The 19,622-nt window shown below is 43.7% G+C and overlaps 1 protein-coding gene across 3 annotated transcripts in view; it reads left to right on the forward strand.

The window, feature by feature from the left end:
- Positions 1-10,306: 10,306 nt before the first annotated feature.
- Positions 10,307-19,622, forward strand: part of FARSB (phenylalanyl-tRNA synthetase subunit beta) — a 113,317-nt gene continuing 104,001 nt past the window's right edge. For 2 of the 3 annotated variants that reach the window (XR_011387089.1, XM_070070150.1), the window contains exons 1-2: positions 10,307-10,459; positions 19,098-19,153. Coding sequence is in view for 2 of the 3 variants with exons in the window: in XM_070070150.1 (XP_069926251.1) it covers positions 10,402-10,459; positions 19,098-19,153 (114 nt within the window). In the remaining variant the exon portion in view is untranslated. The remainder of the gene's footprint in view (positions 10,460-19,097; positions 19,154-19,622) is intronic. The other variant, XM_008259231.4, reaches the window with a different exon arrangement.

The following is a 19,622-nucleotide window of genomic DNA, read 5'->3' on the forward strand; positions in this document are numbered from 1 at the left end:
ACCTGGCACCCATATGGGATGCTGGCATGGCAGGCAGAGGAACCTAATGCGCCACTGTGCCAGCCTCTCTAAGATTTTTAACTTTAAAAATTACTAATACTTTTTGTTTTTAGTAACCCGAATTAATCATACTTTTTTAGTTGGAACCTGTTAACTTTGGCTTTATTTGTAGAGCCATACTAAAGTACTGAATACAATAAAGGTAGGAAAAAGAAGTCCTTTGAAACCTAAAAGAGGACACACTTAAACACAGAACCAACAATGTTTTAATTTTTATGAGCAGTAAATATGATTTTTAGTGTTTAGAGGAAAATACAAAACTATGAATTACAAAGGCTTTAAATAGCCATGGTTAAAATTATAAAACTGTTTAACAAATAAGAAGAAGCACTTGCTTACTCCACACAGTATTTTAGAAAGCACCTGTAAGATTTCATTAAACATGTATCCCTTTTCAGTCTTCTGGGCCTTTTTTCATTAAGACAACCATTGTGACTAACAACACAACAAAATGATCAGACTTGTAACTTTTGGATATTTGTATGAGTAGCATTGATATAGACCAGATTTTATTAGTGTTACAAACTGGTCATTTTTTTAGAAAACTTTTATTTAATAAATATTAATTTCAAAAGTACAACATTTGGATTATAGCAGTTCCCCACCCCCCATAACCACCCTCCCACCTGCAAGCCATCCCATCTCCTACTCCCTCTCCAATCCCATTCTTCATTAAGACTCATTTTAAATTATATTTCTATAGAGAAGATCAACAGTATATACTAAGTAAAGATTTCAACAAACTGATCATTTAAATGTTTTAGAATGAGGATATATTTAACCAAACCATAATTCTTTTTAATAAAAACACAACTTTTTAAACAATCAGAATTTAAGGAGAGACGGAGAACATCAGTAGGATACAAAATTGATGTTTCTTTGTCACTTAAGTGGGAAGTAAAATCCTTAAATATAAGTTAGTGCATGGAATCATCCCATAACTTGGAACAGTTGTAACAGGGTCAGAACTAGGAAAGAGAAGAGAGCTTACTGGATCTGACTAGAAAATTGACAGAGTTTCCAATTAAAATCTATTAAAAGGAGATGTTGGGGCCAGCACTGTGGCATAGCGGGTAAAGCCGCTGCCTGCAGCGCTGGCATCCCATGTGGGCACAGGTTTGAGTCCCGGCTGCTCCTCTTCCAATCCAGCTCTCTGCTATGGCCTGGAAAAGCAGTAGAAGATGGCCCAAGTGCTTGGGCCTCTGCACCTATGTGGGAGACCTGGAGGAAGCTCCTGGCTCCTGGCTTTGGATCGTCACAGCTCTGGGCATTGCGGCCAATTGGGGAGTGAAGCAGTGCAAGGAAGACCTCTCTCTCTCTGCCTCTCCTTCTCTCTCTGTGTAACTCTGATTTTCAAGTAAATAAATAAATCTTTAAAAAAAGAGAGAGATGTTGTATTTTTTTAAAGATTTATTTATTTATTTGAAAGCCAGAGTTACAGAGCAAGAAGGAGAGGCAGAGAGAGAGAGGTCCCAGGCCATAGCAGAGAGCTGGATGGGAAGTAGAGCAGCCAGGTCTTGAACCGGCCTCCATATGGGATACCAGCATTTCAGGCCAGGGTGTTAACCCGCTGTGCCACAGAGCTGGCCTCATTTTAACAGCTTTTAAAGACTATTTAAAAATACTTACCAACATATATGTATTACAAAAACCTCATTGTTTTAACTGAGGATCAGATTTTAATTAATAGCTTTTGTATCCGGAAAATTTTTCATTACCTTTTGTGACTTTCTCACACCTTTTATAACAAATTTGTTTTTTTAACCTTTTTCTACACTTTAAACCTATTTTTAAAAACTCTATCTTTCTTAACCTTCCTTACCAAGAACAGTTTTATACTTGTGACCCCTTTTTATCTGATTTAGTGATTTATATTGAAGTAATCCTTTAAAAATACATAAATTAAGGCAAGATTTTTAAAATAAGATAACACATCAAATTTTAACCTTAGTTATTTTTTTTAAAGATTTATTTTATTTATTTGAAAGACAGAGTTACAGAGTGAGGTAGAGCCAGAGAGAGAGAGGTCTTCCATCCACTGGTTCACTCTCCAAATGACTGCAACAGCGAGAGCTGAGCTGATCTGAAGCCAGGAGCCAGAAGCTTCTTATAGTTCTCCCACTTAGGTGCAGAGGCCCAAAGACTTGGGCCATCTTCTACTGCTTTCCCAGGCCATAGCTGAGAGCTGGATTGGAAGTGGAGCAGCCAGGACTTGAACCGGCACCCATCTGGGATGCTGGCGCTGCAGCCCACAGCTTTAACCCATTGTGCCACAGTGTCAGCCCCAACCTTAGTTATTTTTAAGCAGCTTTGAATTATTCTTTATATATGGACTCTAATGAACACACACTGAAAAAGTGTCCCCTTAGGCTGAGCAGAGCCCATGCTCAATGGAAGGGACAGAGAGACTCCAGAGACAGGGAATAAAGGAGACAGGCAGGACAGGGAAAAGAATTGACCTCCTGGGATTATGAATGCAGACATCAGAAAGTGGCCACAAAACAGGAACAGAAATCAGTATATCCAGGAAAGGCCTTTCTTTAACCAGACTGTCTCCCGTCCTAACACTGTCATGCTCAAACGGAATGGAGACTGTATTGGCATCTCGTCAGACCTCCAATACCCAGAAAGCACCACCAGAAAATAGGAGTCAGCTTACCAAAGGACCTGAGGCCAATTGGTCGGTGAAGAGGTCAAGTCAAGCCTCCCAGGTCAGTGAATCAGGACACAGGGCCCTGGAACATCATCAGGGGGTACCTCCCCTATGGCCAGAGCACCAACCTGGAAGGATCCCAGCAAGGTCTTCCTGGAGGTGGTCTTCATATCTCGCTGGAGCCTCCAAAATGTTGTACCTGAGTGAGTGCAAACAATGGAACCACACATTGATAAAATTTGATGGTCCTCTTTTTTTTTTTTTAAAGATTTTATTTATTTATTTGGGAGGTAGAGTTACAGACAGTGGGATGGAGAGACAGAGAGAATGGTCTTCCTTCCATTGGTTCACTCCCCAAATGGCTGCAATGGCCAGGGCTGTGCCGATCCTAAGTCAGGAGCTAGGAGCTTTTTCGGGGTCTCCCACGTGGGTGCAGGGGCCCAAGCACATGTACTATCTTCTACTGCTTTCCCAAATCACAGCAGAGAGCTGAATTGGAAGAGGAGCAGCCAGGACTAGAACTGGCACCCATATGGGATGCCAGTGATGCAGGCGGAGGATTAACCAAGTGAGGAGGATTAAACAAGTGAGCCATGGCGCCGGCCCCTTGAAGGTCCTTTATTGCCGGCGGTGGAGAGTGGGCTTAAGCCCTAAAGAACTCTTGACCCCCGAAGCCCAAAGCAACAGGGTTTATAAAGGCAAAAACTACAAAATCGGGAGGGGAATACATGGGTGCTAGGATCAGGGGGGAATACATGGGTACCAGGGTCAAGCTGACCTAAAAACCTATGCCAAACTAATATCAAATAATCTTGACAATACCAGTTACCTTCTTGACAATTTCAGTTATAATCTTGACATTAATCCGGGTATTGGCTTAAACCATATGTAGGACATAGACAAATTACATTTTTATCAATAACCCAGGTGCAGCCTATCCACTTCCAAGCTTCAGCAATCATGCTAGGGCATTTCTATGCTCTGCCAAGTGTGATGCAGGTTGACAGGTGTGATGTAGTAGACTGCTGTTGTCTGAGTGTTTTAGATCATAGTTTCAGATCAGAGTCTCACGGTGGGGGTGGGGGTGGGGGTTTGCTTTCTCAAGATGGAGTCTCAGGTGCTCCAAAATGGAGTCCCTACTGTCAAGGTGTTACTTCAATGTCCCCCTAAAATTCACACATTAGAATCCTGACCATCAAGATGATGGTACAAAGAAATGAAGACTTTGGAAGATGACTAGGTCATAAGGACAGAACCCTCATGAATGGTTTACTGCCCTAATAAAAGGGCCCCAAGGGAACTTGTTTGCCCCTTCAGCCATGAGAAAACCCAGCAAGAAGTTGGCTGTCTGTAACCCAAAAGGCACTCAGATGTTGGCACCCTGATCTTGGGCTTCCCAGCCTCCAGAACCATGAGAAAGAAATCTCTGTTGTTTATAAACTATCGAGACTACAGTATTTTGTTTTAGGAGACCAAATGAACTAAGATAGTGTAATCATAATGGACTTGAACTCAAGTTTGTATATTTCAGGTTGTTTATGGATACCTGGCAAATGATCCATTGATTCACTGATTTCTTTTAAGGAATTTTTTTAAAGATTTATTTATTTATTTGAAAGTCAGAGTTAAACAGAGAGAGGAGAGGCAGAGAGAGAGAGAGAGGTCTTCCATCTGATGGCTCAATCCCCGACTGGCCACAACAGCCGGAGCTGTGCCAATCCAAAGCTAGGAGCCAGGAGTTTCTTCTGGGTCTCCCACGTGGGTGCAGGGGCCCAAGCACTTGGGCCATCTTCTACTGCTCTCCCAGGCCACAGCAGAGAGCTGAATCGGAAGTGGAGCAGCCGTGACTTTAACTGGTGCCCATATGGGATGCCGGCACTGCAGGCAGCGGCGGCTTTACCTGCTATGCCACAGCACAGGTTGGCCCCAAATCCCTGAGTTTATGAATAGTTTGTTCTTTTCTTTTGACAGGTGCTATTTCTTGTCTACTGTCACTTTTCCCCTGGATTATTGCAACATCCTGTTTTCCTTGTTCCAGGTTTTGCCCTCCACACTGCCACCTGTAATTCCTTTTCTACAATGCACCCTATGTGATCTTTCCAAAATATTAATCATGTCATTATTCTTTTTTTTTTAAAAAAAGATTTATTTATTTACTTGAAAGTCAGAGTTACATGGTAAGAAGGAGAGGGAGAGGGAGAGGGAGAGAGTGAGAGAGGTCTTCCGTCTGCTGGTTCACTCCCTAATTGGCTGCAACGGGTGGAGCTGCGCTGATCTGAAGCCAGGGGCCAGGAGCTTCTTCTGGGTCTCCTACGCGGGTGCAGGGGCCTAAGGACTTGGGCCATCTTCTACTGCTTTTCCAGGCCATAGCAGATAGCTGGACAGGAAGTGGAGCAGTGGGTCTCGAATCGGTGTCCATACGGGATGCCGGCACTAGAGGTGGTGGCTTTACTTGCTATGCCACAACTCCAGCCCAGTATTTTTCTTCTTAAAATCCTTGAATCTCTTCCAATTGCTTCATAATAAAGGCTGAACTCTTTAATATGGTTTGGATCCTACATTTCAGGACATCTAAGGATCTTTTTTTTTTCATATTTATTTATCTATTTGAAAGGCAGAGTTACAGAGAAGGAGAGGCAAAGGCAGAGAGAAGTCTTCCATCTGCTGGTTCACTCCCCAGATAGCCATAATGGTCAGGGCTGGACTAGGCTGATGCTAGAAGCCAGGAGCTTCTTCCTGGTCTCCCATGCGAGTGCAGGGCCCAAGTATTTGGGCCATCTTACACTGCTTTCCCAGGCACATTACCAGGGAGTTGGATTGGAAGTGGAGATGCTGGAATGGGAACTGGCGCCCATAGGACATGCCAGCACGGCAGACGGCAGCTAACTCACTACGGCACAGCGTCAGCCCCTTTTGTGTATCTTTGGAGTTTTGGTTGTAACCTTCCAACCCTCACTCTGAGTTTTAATCATTTTATACTTCTGCCCACTAACAACCAAGTTTCAGGTAGAGGAGGGAACCAGCTGGGTCTCCAGAACAACCACTGATTTAAATGCTTTTAGGTCTCTTTCCACTTTTTAATCTCTTACTGTCAGAGTCATCCTGTGCCACTCTTTATTAGTTTTCTTCATGGACTTGGGAATATGTCTACCAATAGCTGCACACTTGCACCAGACAGCTTCCAGCATTGCATGGACCTCTAGTTCCCTGTGGTCCCAAGTCCAAAATGCAGCTCACATCAGGTGTCCATTCCTGGACCAATTCCTTGGAGAAACCCAATACAGGCATCCCAGCTCCCCAGGCTATCCTGCTTCCAGTCCCCTCAGAAATAACCAGTCTCATGTTCATCATTGTCTTTTTTTTTTTTTTTTACCATTTTACCTATATATGCCTAACAAGATACTCTCTAGAGTAGCCTACTTTTCACTTTTGTGTATCATACGTATATATTCCTCTGTGATTTATGTATTCCCTTAATATTATGACTTAAGGTTTATCCAGCTGCGTTCATTCATTTTCATAGCTGTATGTTATTTGTATGACTATTGTAATTGCTTACTTATTTCAGTATTGACAGACACTGGATTGTTTCCAACTTTCTCTGATAAAGACCAATGTAACCGTGAACCTTCTTATTCTCGTCTTCTGGTCCATGTGAGGAAATTTCCCTGGGGAATATTCCTAGGTGTGTGATTGCTGGGTTACAGAGTATGTGCATGCCCCCTTTTAAAAATAAGGCCACATTTTCCAAAGTGCTTATATCAAACATGCCAAGATTGTATTTTGTCAGACTTCCAAATTTTACCACACTTGTAGGTATAAATATATATTAAAATTTTAATTCACATTTGTCTAGTTTCCAATGAGCTGAGATTTTTTTTTTCATACTTCCTTCCTGGCCCATCTTCCATGTTTAGGAAATGCTGCTACCTCATTCTTACTCTCATGTTGGCCCTAAACTAGCTAAAAGCAGCACCTACCTGCATTTTGTGATGTACTGTCTCTGCATTTGCCAAATATCTTTCTTATCAGTCAATTAATGCCATTTGTGATGAGCACTCATGGCTTAGTTTTCTTTAGAATCTTCTAATTGCTTATGTAGTAACAAAAAATGCAGAATACCTATAAGATATGTGATGATAAAAATCAGAATGAATGCATTGGCTGATGTGGAAGATGGCAACAGAATGCCCCATCAGTGGTCTGAAACCAGTAGGAGTCAACTAGGAGAATAAAAAGCTCCTCTATTTCCAAGAACTGTGACATGATAGGAACTATACTGGTTATTTATAAAAATTACTTCTTAGCCTTTCACTAACTCCTTATGTATTATTATCTCTATCTTATAGACGACAAAAACTAAGATTCAGAGCCAAGGAGTAGTTCAGAGAGTCCAGAGCTCAGCATGCAGTAATTCAGCAAGTCCTTTGTCCATTACCTGAGGGCTCAGCACGAGTTTTGGTGGAATGCTGTATTTGGCACCGGGGATGACTGGTCTTCGGGGGATGCTGCCGTTCTTGGTCACTGGGAAGGGACTGTCTACAGCCATGAAGGGGAACTAAAATAGTGAAAAGCTGCTTAACATTCAGGGTTGCCTAAATCCCACCCCGTGTCTATCTGCCACATGAAGGGGTCCTCACTCACTGTACATTAGATAAGGGCAGGGCTCCCCTATACAACTCTCAGTTCTGCTTTGCAAGTTGGGTGCCAGTCTGTGCCTTAGTTTTATTGCCTATAAAACAGGGCTAAAACCTACCTTGATAAACTAGGTTCCCATGGCTGCTGAAATGAATTACCAAAAACCTGTTGACCTCAGACACAAACTTATTTTCACAATTCTGAAAGGCAGAAATCCAAAGTTAGTTCCCCCCCTGCTTGGGGGGGAGGGGATTGTCCTGACTTCTTCCAGTTTCTGGCGGCTGCCAGCCATACTCCATCAACCTCTGCTTCTCCTTTATGTGTATGCAAGTGATTTCATTTCGAGTCCATGCTGATCATTTGGGATAATTTCTACATCTCAGAAATCCCTAATCTGCAGAGACTCTGTTTCCCTATAAAGTAACACAGACTCCAGGGATTAGGACCTACTGTCTTTGGGATCCATCACTCTGCTTTTTCACTCAAGATTCTTACATGTAGGAAGCATGCTAATGCTGGCAGAGGGCTGAGCACAGCACCTCACAGCAGAAGACAATGAGTTAATAGCCTAGCTTCTCTCTAAAACGTGGTCTCTAACAATGCCTCCATTAGAGGGCTGCTGCAACTCCAAAGTCTAGGTGTGTACAGGCTACAGGAAACTGAAGTATTCAGAAATCTACCAACAACAGATGCTGGTGAGGATGTGGGGAAAAAGGCACACTAACCCACTGTTGGTGGGAATGCAAACTGGTCAAGCCACTATGGAAGTCAGTCTGGAGATTCCTCAGAAACCTGAAGATAACCCTACCGTTCGACCCAGCCATCCCACTCCTTGGAATTTACCCAAAGGAATTTAAATTGGTAAACAAAAAAGCGGTCTGCACCCTAATGTTTATTGCAGCTCAATTCACAATAGCTAAGACCTGGAACCGACCTAAATGCCCATCAACAGTAGACTGGATAAAGAAATTATGGGATATGTACTCTCTAGAATACTATACCGCAGTAAGAAACAACGAAATCCAGTCATTTGCAACAAAATGGAGGAATCTGGAACACATCATGCTGAGTGAAATAAGCCAGTCCCAAAGGGACAAATACCATATGTTCTCCCTGATCGGTGACAACTGACTGAACACCAAAAAGGAAACCTCCTGAAGTGAAATGGACACTATGGGAAACGGTGACTTGATCAGCATAGCCCTGACTGTTAATGAACAACTTAATACATTATCCCTCTTAGTAGTTTTTTTTGTCTGTTCTACTTAATACGACTGGTTTAATTCTGTAATTAATACACAGTTATTCTTAAGTGTTAAAAATTAACTGAAAGGTGATCCCTGTTAAACATAAGAGTGGGAATAAGAGAGGGAAGAGATGTACAATTTGGGACATGCTCAAGCTGACTTGCCCCAAATGGTAGAGTTAAAAACATACCAGGGGATTCCAATTCAATCCCATCAAGGTGGCATGTACCAATGCCATCTCACTAGTCCAAGTGATCAATTTCTGTTCACAAATGATCATAATGAAAGGACTAAGAGTCAAAGGGAGCACATAAACAAGTCTAGTACCTGCTAACACTAACCGATGGAATAAATAAAGGGGAGAGTGATCCAACATGGGAAGTGAGATACTCAGCAGACTCATAGAATGGCAGATGTCCTAAATAGCACTCTGGCCTCAGAATCAGCCCTAAAGGCATTCGGATCTGGCTGAAAAGCCCATGAGAGTATTCCAGGCATGGAAAGCCAAGACACTCTGGCAAAAGATCTCTGCAAGTGAGATCCCAGTGGAAAGAACAGGTCTTCAAAGAAGGAGGTACCTTTCTCTGAAGGGAGGAGAGAACCTCCACTTTGACTATGACCTTGTCTAAACAAGATAAGAATCGGAGAACTCAGAGGGCTTCCATAGCCTTGGAAACTCATGACTGGAGCATAGGGAGACTACTGATGCCATAGACAGGAGTGTCAATTGGTAAAGTCAACAACAGGAGTCACTGTGCACTTACTCCTCATGTAGGATCTCTGTCCTTAATGTGCTGTGTATTGAGATTTAATGCTATAACGAGTATTCAAACAATATATTTCACTTTGTGTTTCTATGGGGGTGCAAACTGTTGAAATCTTTACTTAATGCATACTAAACTGATCCTCTGTAAAAAAAAAAAAGAAATTATCAACTCCCAACTTGACTCTCACTGGGATTAAACATGACAATAGGTCTGATCTGATTTCATCATCATTTAAAAAAAATCATCTATTATTTTTCACTTTATGTTTCTGTGTGAGAGCAAACTGTTGAAATCCTTACTTAATGTATACTAAGCTGATCTTCTGTATATTAAGATAATCGAAAATGAATCTTGATGTGAATGGAGGGGAGAGGGAGTGGGAAAGGGGAGGGTTGTGGGTGGGAGGGACGGTATGTGGGGGAAGCCATTGTAACCCATAAATCGTACTTTGGAAATTTATATTCATTAAATAAAAGTTAAAAAAAAACAAAAAACAAAAAACAAAAAAAAAACTGAGACCTGCCACACACACACACACACACACACACACATACACACACACACATACCTGTCCCACCCCCCACCGCTCCTATGGCACCCCTACTCTCCAGGAAGCATCAGACCCCGCCCACTTGCATTTCACCACCAGGAGGCTGGATTTTCCACTTAGAGGTCCTGCCCCCTCCTTGCACTCACCCCTCCCTCGCCCCGCCCACCTAGCTCGGCTTCTTCCGCTCTTAGTGCGTTTGAGGCCCCCGGGCCTCTGGGTCTGTCCATTCTACTGCCTTTCAAATTATAGCAAGTTCTAGCTAATTAGTTCTTTTCCAAGATCTTCAGTCATTATTCCAATAGAGCTATATTTAATTATGAAAGGACAATGACAAACTGCTTGTCTTCCTATGAAAAAAGGGAACAAAAACTGTTGGAGACAGAAAGGTGATATTTAAGTCAGCCCGCACAAACGGGTCTGGGTCCTACGCTCGTCGGTCGCGGAGCCCGGGCCGCTCCCCGCGCAGGCGCAGTGAGCCGACTCACCATGCCGACTGTCAGCGTGAAGCGCGATCTGCTCTTCCAAGCCCTGGGCCGGACTTACAGTGAGTGCCGGTCCCGTGCTTTGGGCTCTGCGCCTCCTCTCTCCTCCCAGAGAGCACCGTGAAAACATTTCTGTCTTAGACTCAGGTCGAAGTTTTTACGGGGCGGGCTGACGAGCGGGGTGGCCCAGCGGGCCTGTGGTTGCATCACCCACGTGTGCCCGGGCCTCCGTGCCATTCATTCAGCGGTCTGCGAGGAGCGTGTGCCGGGTGCCGACACCGGTGCCGGGGAGTGGAGTGGGGAGGAAGCCCCGGGTTGCACCCTGAGTGTAGACAGTTCCGTGCAGCGAGGAGAGCGCCGTCGGAACTCGGGTTGTGACGGCGTGGGAGGAGGAGTTTGAGCAGAAGGGAGGGGACGACATTCTGTCTTCGTTTTATTTTATTAATGCTCGCTGTGTCAGGCACTGTTCTAAGGGCTTGGGGCTACAGCTCTACACGCGGCACAGAGGTCCACGCTCCTGTTACCATGTAGGGGGCAGGCTGTAACTACCCCTACGTGAACAAACTGTCTCGGGTAATGTAAAATGCTCTCTCGGAGGAAAAACCAGGTGTTGTGCCAAGAATAGCCTTTGATAGGGGGTACCCTTTGAGCCTGGGACCTGAATGACGAGACGTCTTTTTATTCGACGGGCTTGATCTTCATGATACACTTAACCTCTTCTTCAGTTGTAGAAGCACAACCATTGGTAAAAAGGGGAATATTCAGTACAGTTATCAGTTACCATGCAGATGGAACCGTTGAAATATCATCGGTCCACCCCATAATTACCAGTTTGTCTTAAGGCTGTAGAGGCTGATTTGCTGGAGCTCTTTTTTGGTTTTAGGATCCAATATGATAACAGTGTCCGATCAACTTAATAACAGAAGCAGCTTCACAGAATAGGATATTACCTCCACCGTGAAAATAAAGTTAGCTTTTCAAAAACTTTTCTAAAGGTGTACTTTTATATATTATAATTAAAAAAATATTCTGTTTATTTGAGAGGCAGAATTACAGACAGTGAGAGGGAGAGACAGAGAGAAAGGTCTTCCACCTGCTGGTTCACTCCCTAAATGACCACAGTGGCTGGAACTGAGCAGATCCGAAGCCAGGAGCTTCTTCAGGGTCTCCCATCCGGGTGCAGGAGTCCAACTGCTTGGGCCGTTTTCCACTGCTTTCCCAGGACTTGGCAGAGAGGTGTTTTAGAAGAGGAGCAGCAGGGACTAGAACCGGCGCCAGTACTGCAGGCAGAGCACCCGCCCCCCCCCCCCCCCCTTAAGATTTAAGTATTTGGAAGGCAGAATTACAGAGACAGGGAGAAACCATTTGCTGCTTCTTTCTCAAAATGGCCACAACGGCCAGGGCTGGGCCAGACTGATGCCAGGAGCCTCATCAGTGATGTGAGTGAGGGGGGCCTATGCACCTGGGCCATGTTCCGCAGCTTTCCCAGGTGCATTAGCAGGGAATTGGATTGGAAGAGGAGCCGCCGGAACTCGAACTGGCATGCCTATGGGATGCTGGTGTCACAGGCATAATGCCAGCCCCTGGAACCTATCTATTTTCTAAGTATTATTCTCCATAAAGTTCTGCCCCAAGTCCCAGAAAGTAGATAAGCCAGAACTCCAACAGTTGCTCTGATACGGGATGCTGGCTTGGCAAGTGGCAGCTTAACCCACTGCACCTCAGTGCTGGTCCTGCTTAATATTTCTTGCTTGCCATTCTAAACCACATCCTTACTAATGGAGTGTGATGTATCTGAGTTGCCTCAGATGGTATGTGGCAAGTTGTTCAGAGCATCCATAATGAGTTCTTATCCAAGGCTCCTCTGGGAAAGTAAGAACCAGTCCACCTCTCAAAAGATGGTAAGGGGCTGGCGCTGTGGTATAGCCGTTAAAGCTGCTTACCTGCAGTGCCAGCATCCCATGTGGACATCTGTTCGAGTCCCAGCTGCTTTACATCTGATCCAGCTCCCTTCTAGTGTGCCTGGGAGAGCAACAGAAGGTGGCCCAAGTCCTTGGGCCCCCTGCACCCACGTGAGAGACCTGGAAGAAGCTACAGGCTCCTGGCTTCAGATCAGCCCAGCTCTGGCTGTTGCAGCCACTTTGAGAGTGAACCAGCAGATTAAAGACTTCTCTCTCTCTGCCGCTCTGTAACTCTGCCTTTCAAATAAATAAATAAATCTTAAAAAAAAAAAAAAAAAAAAGTGGTGGAGCCAGTGCCGCGGCTCAGTAGGCTAATCCTCTGCCTTACGGCGCCGGCACACCGGGTTCTAGTCCCGGTGAGGGCGTCGGATTCTGTCCCTGTTGCCCCTCTTCCAGGCCAGCTCTCTGCTGTGGCCAGGGAGTGCAGTGGAGGATGGCCCAAGTGCTTGGGCCCTGCACCCCATGGGAGACCAGGAGAAGCACTTGGCTCCTGGCTTTGGATCAGCGCAATACGCTGGCCGCAGTGTGCTGGCTGCGGCAGCCATTGGAGGGTGAACCAACAGCAAAAGGAAGACCTTTCTCTCTGTCTGTCTCTCTCTCACTGTCCACTCTGCCTATCAAAGAAAAAAAAACTGGTGAGATGGGTCAGCACTGTGGTGTAGTAGGTTAAGCCTTTGCCTGTGGCGCTAGCACCCCATGTGGGTGCAGGATTGAGTCCCTGCCACTCCACTTCTGATCTAGCTCCCTGCAAAGGCAGTGGAGGATGACTTAAGTCCTTGGGCCCCTGCACCCACGTTGGGGCCCTGGAAGAAGCTCCTGGCTCCTGGCTTCCGATTGGCCCAGCTCTGCCATTGCGGCCATTTGGGGAGTGAACCAGCAGATGAAGACCTCTCTCTCTGTTTCTCCCTCTCTCTCTTTGTAACTGCCTCTCAAATAAATAAAACTTTTTTAAAAGATGGTGAGCTATATAACTTACTGTTCATCTGATGTTTTAACCTGTCCTCTAGCTGCCCGCTCCCTTTTTCACATTGTGTATGATCAGGTAAGCTTGATTTCCACAAATAACTCTGTTAGCTTCAGTCAGAAAGATTGATCTTATTGAAGTGTACTTCAGACAGATAGAAACGATAGTTTATTATATTCTTTCCTGAAATCTTTTAAGAATTAATTGGGTTGAGGTCAGAGTTGGAAAAGCATGTTCAGCAAAGCATTTTCTTCCAGATAGTGTAGCTCCATCTTGTTTTCTTTTTTTTTTTCAGTCCTCTTTTTCATTTTCAGTTAATGCCTCATTCACACTTTTCTATCTGTATTCTCTCTTCCTAGTCCCTCCAAGGGTTGCTTTCTGACTACCCGACATGGCATTGTTTCTACCAGTCACCACCTTCTCCTTCACTGTCTCTTTGCTTGTCAAGGCTGTTTCTCTCAATCTGTTATTCTGATCATTTTGCTCAGCGGATGCCTTTGGAGCAGTTTTATTGTAGGTCTGCTGTTTCCATGCCTTTCTGTTCAGATATTTTCTGCAGCCCCTCATTTTCTTGGTAACTGATTTATTATGACTGCTGTTCATCTCTGGTCTTGTAGTGTGGTGTACTGCCAGAGTTATCTGTGCATATCCTACAAACCCCTAACCAGCATGGGGAACCTTTTGTCTGCCAAAGGCCATTTGGATATTATAACATCATTTCTGGGCCATGCAACATTATCAACTTAAAGGTTAACATGCTGTAGATTTATTGAATTTTGAGTCCCATCTGTGATTGCTTTGGCAGGGCCAGTTCAGATAGTTAAGGCCTGCAGGCTGGATGTTCCCCACCCCTGCCCTGTCATTTTGACAGAGGAAATTATTTAATCATCACTTTATATTGGTTCTTTTGAAATATAACTGAGAGGAATTAAGCATTTATAGTAACTAGGATTCAGTATATTATACTGTTTCTGTACAATTTGATTAATTACATATAATTGTATACAATAAATTACTACAATAAATTACTCCCAAAATTAACATCTTCAGTTTTTTTTGTAACATGTTAAAACAAGTCTTTTGTTATACAGTTTCTGTTGGTCAAGAATTGGGAAGTAGCGGTTCTAACTCTGGATCTCATCAGAAAGTGTTGGTCAGATCTGTAGACACCTAACTTGAAGCTGGAGAATCTGCTTCCAAGGTTGCCAAAGTGATTGTTAGCAGGTCTTAATTCCTTTGTGATTTTTGGTTAGAAATTTCATTTCCTACCACTTTGGCTTTTCTATGGCACTGCTTACCACATGTTAGCTTATTTGCCCCAGATTGAGAAGTATAAGGGAGCAGGCAAATGAGAGTGCAATTGAGAGTGCTTGGCATGCAAGCCTTAGTTATTTTTTTTCTCCCAAAGAAACCTTTTATTTAAAGAATATAACTTTGTGTATTTCATAAATACAATTTTAGGAACATAGTGATTCTTCCCACCAAACCTGCCCTCCCACCCACACTTCTATCCTTCTCCCTCTCCTATTCCTAGTCTTATTTTTAACTAAGATCTATTTTGAATTAACTTTATACACAGCAGATTAACTCTATACTAGCTAAAGAGTTCAACAAGTTGTATGAAAAAAAAAAAAAAACAAAACTGTTCCTCAACAGTTGAGACAAGAAAGTCCAAGTTTTTAATAACAGTTCAGAAGTGATATGCCATTCCTTTTCATATTCTCTTGGCCACAAAGACTAATGCTGGCACAGTACGGAGGGAAACTGCATTAGAGGATATGAATACCTGGAGGTCGGTCTGACTGGAAGCCATCTTGGAGGCTGACTGCCACAGTCCCCTGGTCCCAGTGATTCATGTTCCTCACACAAATGCAGCAGCTCTTAATCCAGCATCACATCGTCTAATCAGGTCCAGGTGTGGATGTGGCCCTGCAGGTGTAGTTCCTTAAGTTTAGGTCCTTGAGTGTAGTTGACTTTTGGCCTGAGATTCAAGAGACAAGTTATCTGCCCCACATACACGGGAAATACAATGGTGGGAAAGGCTTAGGGTAATTACTATAGACATTTTTCTTCAAAAGGACATAGCGGGAGTGGGGCAGAGGACAGGAGACACAAGAGTCACTGGTCCATGGCAGTTCTGAGATCACTTGGCAAATAGTGGATGTTCTTGATTAGATCCAAGGCCTGGGATAATTTTCCATGGCTGTCTGCCCTGCCCTCCAGGCTCTTGGTTCCGCACTGAGTGATCCCCAGAAAGCATGTGCTTTACAGCTGATTAATTTTTCTCAGTCTAATTCCTACCAATGGAATTTTGGGGGTTCAAAGACTTCATTTTGTCTTGTTTCTGTCCTTTCGAGTTCAGTATGGCAATGTTTCTGCATATGTATTTCTTCTGAAAGCCCTGGGTCTTTGATGAATTTTACTGCCTTCCATTTCATTAGTCAAAAGCCACACCACTCACAGATCTCTGAAATAAGCAGCTCTGTACTTTGGGCTTCAACTGATACAGTGCTCTTACTTAAGCTGTAAGTAGTGTGTGATAACTGAATTTGTGAGATGCGCTCATTTCTTTCTGTCACCTTTTGTTTGCATGAATAGCACCTTTGATCTTCTGAGTCTTAAGATTTTATAGTCATACCCTTGATTCTATCTTGGGACCATGTTTTCCAGACAACGTCTTTTATTGGATCTTTGCTTAGAAATTATTTCATAATTTTAGCATTGTTTGGTATCTAGAGAGGTTGATAATTTTTTCAGTCATCTGTATCCTGGCTCCTTTTTGTTTAACAACCCTTCCTTTAGTTTCTCTTCTTTCACATAAGCAGCTAGGTAGGAACCAGGCAGCACTCTGCATCTGGTTGATTTAGGTACATTTTTCTGTCAGCCACTTAACTGTAGGTAACAATGTTATGGGACTTTCTGTCTTTACATGTAACAAGGATTTCCTTTCTTCTACTTTCCAGTAACACTCTCGCCCTTTTGGCATGTCCTCGTCTGAGTAGTAGGCTTCTTTTTTTTTTTTTTTTGACAGGCAGAGTGGACAGTGAGAGAGAGAGACAGAGAGAAAGGTCTTCCTTTTGCCGTTGGTTCACCCTCCAATGGCTGCTGCGGCTGGCGCACTGCGCTGATCCGATGGCAGGAGCCAGGTGCTTCTCCTGGTCTCCCATGGGGTGCAGGGCCCAAGTACTTGGGCCATCCTCCACTGCTCTCCCAGGCCACAGCAGAGAGCTGGCCTGAAAGAGGGGCAACCGGGACAGAATCCGGCACCCCGACTGGGACTAGAACCCGGTGTGCCGGTGCCGCAAGACGGAGGATTAGCCTATTGAGCCACGGCGCCGGTGAGAGTAGTAGGCTTCTAATGTCAGTTTTTTCAAGGCCCTAGAGGTTTGTATTTGTACTCAACAGTCCACTGTATAGATCCAAGGCCACTCTCAGGGGTTTGTTTTTTGTTATATAAGCACTTCATTTCCAGGGACTAAAATCTGTGTTCATCATTACCCTAGTAATTAGGAGTCTAAAACAACATGCCTTTATTATTCCAGTTTCTGAGACAGGAATGGAGGAGTGACTTAGCTGGGTGGTTCTGGCTCCCACCCTTCATCAGATTGCTGTGAAGCTGTCAGCGGGGGCCACTGTCACCTCAAGGTTTGACTGAGCTGGAGAATCTGCTACCAAACTCACTCATGCGGTTGCTTCAGGTCTCAGTTCACATAAGGGTGTGAATGCTGGAAGGCAGGGATCATTGGGGACCAGTTTGGAGGCTGGTACTCCTGTTATTACTGCCCTAGTGAATGACACCTCCACTCGTTTCCCCAGACCAGAGAGCTGGGAGTCATCCTAGATGCTTCCTGCTTGCTCACTGTTCCCACTTCCCATCAGTCAGCCATCAAGCCTTACAGATTCTGCTTTAACATTTCTCACATTCATTCCTCCTTTCTCAGGCTCATCACCACTGCCTTAAATGAAGCCCTCACTGTATCTCACCTATACTGCAGTAGACTTCTTGCTCCAGTAGCCCTGCCACTAGTCTTTAAAATGTAGATCTAATCATGTTTTTGCCCAGTTGAAAAAATCTCCAGTGTAACTCCGCATTGCCTGCAGGTAGAGGGCAAATCCCTTTCCCTTGGCATGTTATGATTTGACCGCTTTCCATTTGTTCCATCATTAACTCCTCCTGACACAGACCTTATACTGCACCCGTGTTGAGCTGCTTAGAGTTTCCTGATTTGCCATGCTGTTGTTTCACTCCTCACAATCTACCTGATGAGTGTAACCTTTCTGTGAAGCCTTAACTGACCTTAACTAGAACTGATTGCTTCCTTTCTTCCACCCTTATACCTTGTACTTAATTGTATTTATTTGTTTGTCTGATTTTTTTACTAGAGCAGGAAGTCATTGAGGCAGGAATTATGTTTTATTTATCTTTATAGCCCTGGTAGCTAGTACAGTGCCTGGACTACAGTGGGTACCCTATAAATATTTGTTAAATTGAACTTAGATGTTTGGATTAGGAATCTTTTTTTTTTTTTAAAGATTTATTTATTTGAAAGGCAGAGTTATGGAGAGAGAGGGAGAATGGAAGAGACAGAAAGAGATCTTAAATTCACTGGTTTGCTCCCCAAATGGCTGCCATAGGACTGGACCAGACCAAAGCCAGGAACCTAGAACTCAATTATAGTTTCCCACATAGGTGGCAGGGACTCAAGTACTTGGGCCATTTTCTGCTTTCCTAGGCATATTAGCAAGCAGCTGGATCAGAAGCAGAGCAGCCAGGACTTGAATATGTGTCCAAATGGGATGCTGGCATCACAGGCAGCAGCTTAACCCACTGTACCTCAATGCCAGCCCCTGAATCAGGAGCCTTAATACCAACTTTTCACTAGTATACGACAGTCCCATGCTATGAATGACCGTAAAATGCTTCTGGCTTCTGATTGATGCTTCTGTAAAGTTTACATAAGATGCCAAGAAAGTTCATGGAAGGTGCCAACTTCTCAGAAGTAGGGTAGTCAGAAGTCACACTCTAGTTGGCTTGGCTCCAAAGTCAAGTGTCAGGCTACCTCAGATAGTTTTCAGTGATAGGATTTCTTTCTTACTTTCTGTTTTTTTTTTTTTTTTTAAAGATTTATTTATTTATTTGAAAGGCAGAGGCAGAGAGAAGTCTTTCATCTGCTGATTCACTCCTTAAAAATGGCCACTATGGCTGGAGTTGGGCCAATCCGAAGACAGGAGCCAGGAGCTTCTTCTGGGTCTCCCACGCAGGTGTGGGGACCTGAGGACTTGGGCCATCTTCTTCTGCCTTCCCAGACCATAGCAGAGAGCTGGATCTGAAGAGGAGCAGCCAGGACTCGAACCAGTGCCCACATGGGATGCCAGCACTGCAGGCAATGGCTTTACCTGCTATGCCACAGTGCCGGCCCCAGTGATAGGCTTTCTATGACATTTGATTGTGTTGGATCTGTGATTTGTAGCCTACTTGATCCCTACTTAAGAGGCTTTTTTTTCCCCTAAGTATATACAAACTTCCCCCTACAGGTAACCTAATCTTATGATCGATACTGGAATAGATTAATCAGCCCTTTGATGGTTTTGTTTTCTTCTTCTCTTTTACTATTTAAATGCTGATATCTGGAGCCTGATATTTAATATGCTTGACATAAGGCAATTAATTATGAGATATAATTTATAAAAATAAATAAGAAAATACAAGTTGTATATGATTTTTTTTTATGCTGAACAGATGAAAATAAACAACCTTTTTTTTTCTTTTCCTAGCTGATGAAGAATTTGATGAACTCTGTTTTGAATTTGGGCTGGAGCTCGATGAAATTGTATGTATAAGATATTTGTTCACCTTTTTCATATTCTGTGTGTGAACTGGGTTTTCAGGTGTTTGCTATTTTTATCTTTGTTACCTGATAGCTAGACTAGGATGATGCATTTGTGGACCCTGGTGATTTCTGTGTCTTTGTTCTAAACTTTGTTTAGAAGTTCCAGTTCTAAAAGTCACTGTTCACTTTGACTAAAATAGAATCTCAAAAGGGTTCATGTCTAGTTTTGTATGCATTCGCCTCAAGTTATCAGGCTGATGTAGTGATGTAGTGATAACTCAGATAACTGGGGCAAGAGTGAGCTGCACAGTAGTGAGCTGCCTTTACAGAAGGGACCTGAAAGCAGTGGGAATGTGGCTTTACTCGTGGTGGTGAGGTCTCCACCCCTAGCTCTTCCTCCTGAAAGACATTGTATGTAATGAAAATGTCAGTCATTCTGTGGTAGGTGGTAGTAGTTTTTTTCTTAAGC

The sequence above is a fragment of the Oryctolagus cuniculus genome, chromosome 3 (genome assembly GCF_964237555.1).
Source record: "Oryctolagus cuniculus chromosome 3, mOryCun1.1, whole genome shotgun sequence".
In the NCBI taxonomy this organism is placed as follows: Eukaryota; Metazoa; Chordata; class Mammalia; order Lagomorpha; family Leporidae; genus Oryctolagus; species Oryctolagus cuniculus.